Source organism: Stegodyphus dumicola, chromosome 2, assembly GCF_044657685.1.
Source record: "Stegodyphus dumicola isolate Sdum_Otavi_A_Nest chromosome 2, ASM4465768v1".
NCBI classification, from domain to species: Eukaryota; Metazoa; Arthropoda; class Arachnida; order Araneae; family Eresidae; genus Stegodyphus; species Stegodyphus dumicola.
Window position 1 is genome coordinate 79,722,976 of NC_140769.1, and position 9,116 is coordinate 79,732,091.

The 9,116-nt window shown below is 33.7% G+C and overlaps 1 protein-coding gene across 1 annotated transcript; it reads left to right on the forward strand.

Annotated features, from left to right (window-relative positions):
- The first annotated feature begins 6,211 nt into the window (after window positions 1-6,211).
- LOC146998487 (peroxynitrite isomerase THAP4-like) lies at window positions 6,212-8,359 on the forward strand. Its single transcript, XM_085810804.1, has 2 exons — window positions 6,212-6,526; window positions 8,116-8,359. The coding sequence occupies exons 1-2, from the start codon at window positions 6,374-6,376 to the stop codon at window positions 8,329-8,331; spliced, it is 369 nt and encodes a 122-aa protein (XP_085666930.1). The 5' UTR covers window positions 6,212-6,373; the 3' UTR covers window positions 8,332-8,359.
- The last annotated feature ends 757 nt before the right edge of the window (window positions 8,360-9,116 follow it).

Here is a 9,116-nt window from a genome sequence, read left to right on the forward strand (position 1 = left end):
ACAGCGATAACAGGAACATGGCCGCCAAGCTTCACCATTTGAGTTGAACGTTCCCTCCTCCTATTCTAACACAACGACTTCAGGTAGACGCAAGGAGGTTAGAATAGAAGGAGGGAAGGTTCAACTAAAACGGTGAAGCTTGGCGGCCATCTTCCTGTTATCACCGTGACTTGTGCAAGGAAGTCTGTCATTGCAACATTTTTTTCTTTTCCTTTTGAAGCATGTCAGCTTGTGTTGCATATGGATGCACAAATAGATTCTCGAAAAAAATTCCGGGCATTATTTTTCACACGTAAATATTGATTTTCTTTTTTTATGTAATATGACAACTATGTCAAAAATATCACAATGTCATGTTGTTTTCTTTCCAGATGTGAAAAAAAAGAACTTAAATAATCAAAATAGGTTATGTAATATAACTATAATCAAAATATGTTAAATACATTTTAATGTTTCGGTTTATAGCTGGTATCTTCGTTCCTTAAGATACAATTCTATGTGGTAGGATTTCAATTGTATAATTTGAACGTTTTAGTTAATTCGTTTTATAACTTTCATGAAAAGTAAGAAATCAATTGTTACTACTTTTATTAATTGTAAAGGTGTTAAATAAAGCAATGCTTTTCTTTATATATTAATTATTATTCATTTAAGTTAAGATATACTGTTCTGCTGTTAAAATTTTTTTGCATAAACTTACAAATTTCTGGGCAGTATAGTGATAAAAGTAAGTAAAATATTTACACAATTGAACATGTGGAAAGATGTATCCAAAAACTTATATAGGCGTATTTCTGTAATTCAACTTAATTAAAGGCAGTTTCTTTGAGATTAATAAATATGAAATGCGCATAAACTGAAATTATTGAATTCACATAAATCTGTTTTATTTTATTAAGATTTATTTTCTAACCTAAGCAAATCCGTGAAATGTGCAGAAACATCATTTTTTAAAGGCTTTAATATTATGCGCATGCATTTAGATTTCGAACTATTTCTTAATAATTTGCTGTACATAGTAAATTATGGATATCATCATTATGGATATTACTTTAAAACAAAAAGTCAACAATAGCGAGGTATTTCATTATAAATTTAACATATTTTTACTGGAAAATAAATGCAAGGAACAGCTTAGAAACACGTACATGTCACTGCTGTAATGCAATGTTTTGAAGTCACAAACATGGACGCCGCTTGTTCGGTGGAGTTTCATTCCCCGATAGTGGAGGAAACTGCGAACCCTCCCTCCTTCTATTCTAACCTCCTTGGGTAGACGGCTCACCCACAGAGAATTCGTTTGCTAGGCTGTCTCCAACATATACCACGTGACTTATGGTCTTGGCGCTCTTGGGGAGTGATAGCTTAGGCTGTTCATCGCCAGTTTGGCGTGCTTTTGATATGGCAGGTAGTGTTTTTTATTTCTGTCTGCTGGCAGTCGGCAGACAACGACCTCGAACTAGGTTATTCGATTTTTTTACAATTATTTTTAGATATAACTTAACCTCTTTTTTCCTGACTATTTTATCTATATTTTTAATAATCACTTTAAATTATTTGCGCCATTGTTTAATATGTTTAGGTTAAATAATTTTAGGAAGAAAATCTAAAATAAATAATAAAAAATTGAGATGGAAACTTTAATTTTGAATAAAGTTTAAAAATTAATTGCACTTCTGTCATAATATTTGAGAAGGTAAAAAAATCTCGTTTATTTTTAATGCATTGCATCCTAAAGAGAAAAGGAAAATCACATTGTAATGTATGTATTTATGCAATTGATGAAATATATATTTACAGACTTTCAGCTGGAACTATAAACAATTACTGTCCAAGCTTATAATTATACTGAAATCTTATTACAGAAAAATATTTTACTCTCTTATATTTAAGTGCCCACCAGCGGCCGAGCGGTAAAGTCGCTGAACACTGGTAGTTCGGTCCGAGGCTCGAATCCCGTGAACGGGCTGGCTGCATGGGCGTTTTCGTGGTTTTCCCCATGTGTAACGTGTATACGAGCAAGGCCAACTAGTTGGCCTTGATACGAGGCAGTTTCCCTTAGAAAGTCCTCCACGAAGGCATCCCTTCGCTTAGGCAGATAGCCCTCGAGGCTTTGCCATAATCACACACACACACTTATATTTAAGTAAACATAATTTTACTTCAAGTCAGAAATAGTTTTTGGAACAATTTCATTTACCTTTGACCTTTCAGTGTTACCAATAGTACTTGCATTCTGGAAATGTACGATAGTAAATAAAATTTTTATTTTTAAAAAGATCTTTCACTGATTGTAAATGCCCATTTTCAGTTACTTGCATATTATAGTGCTTATAAACTTATTAGAAATGTCCAGAAAATAATTTCATGCAAACTTGGAAGCTACTGCCTTAACTGTATGCTGTTATACATTAAATTTAGTAAGATTTCATATTTTGCACATCAGTTGTAAAATGTACATTTCCAAAATAAAATTTACTTTCTGAATTATAATTTCAAACATAACATTTTGAAGAAATTAAATAATGAAAAATCTGCATAAATGTATGTATATTTCTCGTATTGTGATAAAACAACGGTACATAGAGTCATCGAATTTTGAATAACGTAATCCTCCAACGAATATGAGCATGTGGAAGACCAAATTTGAAATTTTTTTTATGATCGATTTCCATATTCTATTTTATTACTGTATCCCAATTAAATAAACACATTACGAAAATGTGCATTTAAATATAGTATATACTATAAAGTAAGTGGATTTAATTACAAATAAACACTCAAAAATTAAGTAAAACAAAAATATACTACTTTGTATGAACACCAATCTTTTATGGCTCACCAGCGGCCGAGCGGTAAAATCGCTGAACACTGGTAGTTCGTTTCTCATTATAAATTAAAGAAAATTCTATAGTTATGATATATTTATGTTGCTAAAATATAGTTTTAAAGGAAAAGGTTTTTAAAAAATCTTAAATTAAAGAAATATTACTATGAGAGGGAAAACTCTGCAATCAAATATTGAGGTGATTAAGTTATAAATAGATGGCACTTTTACGTATAGGCAATCTGTTGACATTTCGAGTTAATACCATTTTATTCCTTATAATGTTTGGTAAGTTAGAATTCACTGCCACTTTATTCCTGCTTTACCAGAGCATTCTTGTGCATTAGCTTAAATTTAAAAAAATTTAGGATTTCTTAATGCTAAAATACACTAGTATACAAATTTTCAGCTCATTTATAGATTTTGAATTAGCTTTTTTTTTAACAAAGTAAACATATCGCACAATCTTATCTCAATAATTTAATAATAACAGCATTTTTCTTTCTTTCTTTGTTTTTAGTCCAAAGGGATTTGAATCCCGAAGGACTATTAGTTTCGTTTTGGCATTTTGCGTCGGACTCATAAATGTCGGTTCACTTTTCAAACTATTGCAACAAAATGTTAGAGTCCTGCATTATATTTGAAGAAATTAAATAATGAAAAATCTGCATAAATGTATGTATATTTCTCGTATTGTGATAAAACAACGGTACATAGAGTCATCGAATTTTGAATAACGTAATCCTCCAACGAATATGAGCATGTGGAAGACCAAATTTGAAATTTGAAATTTGTTTTATGATCGATTTCCTATTTTTTAAAACTTTGACGAATTTTTGATTAACAAACTCAAGGATTTCAAAGCGAGCAATGGCAACGTTGTGCAGAAAAAACATTTTTATCTCCAGCGCGTGAGTCGCTGTATCGGAAATTCTAAAGATATGCTCGTTTTAAAACTATTTTGCGATATTGCTGTTGCATTGGATCTTATGGTTTAAGTGCGAGGAACATGATATTTAATAAAGAAAGGTAACACACAAAATGTTAAAAAACGCCCCTTTGGACGTAATTTAAAATCTGAAATATTTCAGATTTTTTTTTTTTTTATTGCAGGCAGTACTTGTTTACGAAACCAAAACGCGTACGGCTTGGCGAAAAAAGGTTAGCGCCAATTTGCGCAGCTTTCAATTTCAACGGAGTACACGGAAAAAGAACATAAAATTCAATTATTTGTAAAAGGTGATTCCAATAAATAATGTTACAGCATTTAATACATTTTGATGCTATTAATACATGCTGAAAATGTCATATACAGCAGCAATTTTCTTAAACAATATGACTGAAACTTTCCAACCAATTCAACAGAGATAGTAAAATGACAAAAATACTGGAAATAAAATAATAAATCATGCAGTTTTAACTTAGCTATCAATGGTTACAGGTCCTCCTTTTACAAAAGTTTCTTTACATACATAGGCGTTGCAGCGAATAACCATTTTTTCTTAAACTTTGTGTGACCAAGCAGAGCAGGCGCCTTTTGTCCCATAGAAATGAATGTAAAGTATTTCCGGACTTTCGGAATTCGACCAGCAGTCACGTGACACTAATGTTGGAACGGTTGGAGGTTGCAATAAGTTCTCTACCAGTATACAGGGTTATCCAAATTAAACTTCCCCAACTCAGAGGGCTGTGCAGAGTGTTGTATGGGTCATAACGTGATGAAATTTTAAAAACAGACACTTCAGATCATGCGCTCGAGATTTATTAAACAACAAAAAAAAAATTAGTACAAGAAGTTGCCGATAGGTGGCGCTGCAAATCAACAAAACATTCTACAGATGTTCTATATGTGTGCCGTGGTTCTCTACAACTCTTTCCATTCGCAAAGCAGTGTGTTCCCCAGCGCAACGCAGTAAGTCCACATTAATTCCACGAACATGTCGAATAATTGCGTCTTTCAGATGTGCCAAGGTTGCTGGGGTGTTCTCGGTAGACCCGATCCTTTAAGAATCCCCATAACCAAAATTCGCATGGCGTGAGATCAGGCGAGCGGGGAGGCCAAGATGTAGGGAAACAGCGGCTGATTACACGTGCATCGGTAAAAGTTGCCCATAACACCTGTTGAACGCCACGAAGAACATGGGGAGGTGCACCATCCTGCATAAATATCGTGTCCTGGAGGCGGCCACGTTGTTGCAGTTCAGGGATCACAAACGTTGTCAACATGTCCTGATACCTTTTCCTGTGACAGAGCAGGTTTTGAACCCTGTTGGAGTCACCTCTTCAAAAAAATAAGGCCCAATGACGAATGTTGCAGTGAAACCGCACCATACAGTAACCTTTGGAGGGTTCAAGGGCACTTGATGGATAGCGCGCGGGTTTTCACTTGCCCAATGCGGCAGTTATGCGTATTCACTTGACCATTCAGATGAAAATGTGCCTCATCCGTCCAAAGGATGTTCCACGGCCAAGCAGCATCGACTTCCATTCTGGAAAGGAACTGCAACGCAAATGTTTCCCGAACTACAGGATCCCCGTCGGACAGCTGATGACGACTATGGATTTTGTAAGGAAAATAACCGAGGATTCAACGCATCACACGCCAGACGGTCGTATAGGGCATATCAACAGCACGAGAAACAGTTGGCACACTGACAACACCATGTGGCGATTGGCTAGTGGGGTCCACGACCGCCAAAGCAACGACTTCTACGCGTGCAGAGTCCACAACCTGTCGTCCTCTACCTGGTAAAATTCCCAGCTGTCCCGTTCTTTCGAACTTCTTCATCATGTCTCGTAGAGCGCATGGTGTCATTGGTCCTCGGCGTAAGATCTTCAGCCGACAGAATGCTCTTATCGCAGCAGTGTTCTCGTCATTCTGTTAGAAAAGTTTCACTAACAGAGTTTTGTCTTTCAAAGTCGCCATTGTGCATCCGCGAGCTGGAAACAACTGCCTGCGCAAGGCCTGTCTTCCACTTTTTGTAGGGCTCGTCTTTTGGATAAGTTGCGCAGAAGCTTTTTTTCTGCAAATCAAGTTGCTGCAATATGCACATTACTAGTGTTACAGCGCCACCTATCGGCAACTTCTTGTACTAATTTTTCTGTGTAATAAATCTCGAGCGCATGATCTGAAGTGTCTGTTTTTAAAATTTCATCACATTATGACCCATACAACGCTCTGCACAGGCCTCTGAGTTGGGGAAGTTTAATTTGGATAACCCTGTATATCTCGTTGTTCTAACCTCCTTGGTTGAGACAGACTGGTTGCTATGCCATAAACGTTACTTCCGTACGGAATTTCGCTTCATTTTCCGCCGACGGATTACTCTTCCTTCAGCTGTCGAATGGAAAGAAAATCCCGACTGGTCTTCCTTATGAGCCTTAGGTCTTCCGGCATCGATCTCGACCAGTGTCGTATGATTAAAACCCAAAACTAAGGCTCCTATATACCAGGCTGAATCATCAGGCATTCGCGATCCCAAGTGGGAGATTTAATGGCGGCTGTGTAGTTACGGTGCAACAATTTTTTGTGTTTTTTTGTGTAAAATGGGCGAATGTGCAGCTATTAATTGTTCAAATCATTCACGGAAAGGTCATACATTGGTAAAATTTCCTAAAAATGAAGAAAGGAGAAAAATATGGGTAAATAATTGCCGAAGAGACAATTGGAAACCTGGTCCAGGCGCTGAACTTTGCTTAGTAAGTATAATGTTAATTACGCCTTCATTTAGAGTTTATATCTTCTCTGATGTTTATAATGTGCAAGTAAAGTGAAATTCTTGTGTACAATAACCTGAGTATCTGCTAATTTCTGTAATAATAGCTATAATTAAATTAGTCTAGGGTTAATGTACCCGTCGCCAAACATCGCCAATGTGGATGTTTTGAATGTGGAAAAGAAATTTCTCTTCTAATATAAAGCGCAGATTTTGTTTTCCTGTGCTAATTGTGGAATTTATACTAATGTATGTAACATTATACTATAGTTGCAATAACGTTGGAATGATATATAATTTTTTTCTTTATTTTATAATCACTGTTGTTAAAAAGTTAGATGAGTTGTTTATGCACGGTGCCCACTACTGTTTCTTGGTTAAAATAACTTCCAGAATTTTGACATTGACATCTGATGTCAGTAGAATAAATTGAATAGTATGAGACAAAATATATATAATCTAATCAATAATTGCAAGTACCATATAGTTATAATCCAGTATTATACAATTTGGCAATGGAGTAAAGATTTAGAAATGAATGCAGAACTTTCAAATAAGCACAGAAAACTTGTGAAACTGCATGTGTATTTTTCAAAAATAATTGTAGTGTTTTTAATGCATGTGTAGTGTTTTTAATGCATGTGTAGTGTTTAATGCATGCATAACAATCAAATAAATCTGCCTGTAATGATGAATTTCAAAGGCCAAGCCAAAATCCTTTCATGAATTTGATACTTCTAAAGAATGTGATCTCGTCAAATTAAATCCTCATGACATTGATAAACAGTTATTACTGATCTGTGTTACAAAACAGATTTTTATACATGATAAATAATATTTTCTGAAGCGTTATTTTGTGTTGTCATCTCTAAATAAAAAATTGCCTACAAATTCAGAAAGCTACTGAACTACCTTCTAGAGTTTTTAATAACTTTAATTGGATATGTCTGTGCCGGTGTAATTTAAAAAATTGTTGTTTAAACTGGCCTTGATGCTTTTTAAAATGCATGTTGGCACTGTGCTCCGAAATTAGGGCTATGTTTTGAATGATTAGAGAATTAAAAATTAAATATTTCAATTAGAGCAATAAACATTACTACAATTATAACAAGAATCATAGTCTGCTGTAATTATAAATGTATTTATCGGCCTAGTATCTTAAAAGTTGGGTGAAGTGAACTCTTATTTTCTTATCTATTGTAAGAGCACTATAGCAAGAAATATAAAGTTTTATTTTAGTTGTTTTTAATGTTATAGCAAAACACTACTTCATTTAATTTTTGGATAATGTTCTAAAGAACACTTTAAATTATAGGCAAAAAATAAATATTGGATAATTAAATTCTGTCCAAGCTTACAAGATGCTGCTGCTGATATGTTAGACATGGTTTGTTTATTGTTTCAGTTTTTTATAATACTGGGCCTAATTTAATTACCTGCATATTTATTTATTGCCTATACTTACTTACAGTTTATGCTTGCTGCCTTTGGCACAACCTCACTGTGTGGTTTGTTTTTTGTACTTTTATTTATTTTGTATACTTTTTTTTTTATTACTTTATGTATTTACAGGATCATTTTGAGGAATCTCAATTTGAGTCACTATGCAAAGATAGAAAAAAACTAAGAAAAACTGCAGTACCAACACTCTTTAGCATTCCAAATCCACCACCATCTGTAACTGATGTCCGTGTGCATAAATTTTCCCATTGTGTTACTTCATTTTATCTAAATTTCAAGGATAATTCTTTTCATTTTTATATGGCATGTTATCAGTATAAAGGCTAGTGAAAATAAATTGGTATGTGTATATGTTTTTGAAGTGTAATGCTTAAATAAAAAGATAGTGCGTGTGTTTCTTCATTTAAACAAAATTTCAAGGATAGTATTTTTCAGCGTTGTACTGTTTGTTATTTCTCAATGTAAAGGGTAACAAGGGGAAAAAAACTGGTATGGTACATCTGTTTTTTAAGCATGATAATTTTATTTATTTCTTTAGTGATGCATATATAGAGAGAGAAGGTATTTGGTCCAACTGAAGTTATAATAAATCTAATTTTACTAGATCTCTTTCTCCCCTCAGGTGTAGAAAATTTTCAAATGCAGAAAGTTTATTTGCAGAATTAATTCATTTCTGATAAACTTATTATCATTAATTTTTTATATAACATGTTTTTAAGTTACATGTTTGACTACTGTGTAATAAACTTGTATTTAGGGCAAAAAATTAACTATTTTGCAGCTGGTGACTAATATCATGCTTCTAAGAATATTACTTTTAACTTTTTTCATAATTTTTGTATTTCAGGAACATGAAACTGTTACTTTGATATACTTAAATAATAAAAGTGTGTATCTGAATCAATTAATGGATACAAATATTTTACAGTTATTTTTAGAAGATATTTGCTTCTAATAATTCATAAAGTATGTTAAAATATAGGTAAATAATTTGGTGCAGAATTCAAATTTAGGGTTTGAAATATAGTGAATCATGAGACTAAATGATTTTTATTGTCATGATTTGCCTGGGCTTAAGAATGTACTTTTCGCCCGGTGGAAATTGTCATCAA

Excerpts from the sequence above, each read along its gene's own strand:
- LOC146998487 (XM_085810804.1), top strand. The coding sequence starts at position 6,374 with ATGGGCGAATGTGCAGCTATTAATTGTTCAAATCATTCACGGAAAGGT. Across the intron at positions 6,527-8,115 it reads CAGGCGCTGAACTTTGCTTA|GATCATTTTGAGGAATCTCA; the intron begins GTAAGTATAATG and ends ATGTATTTACAG.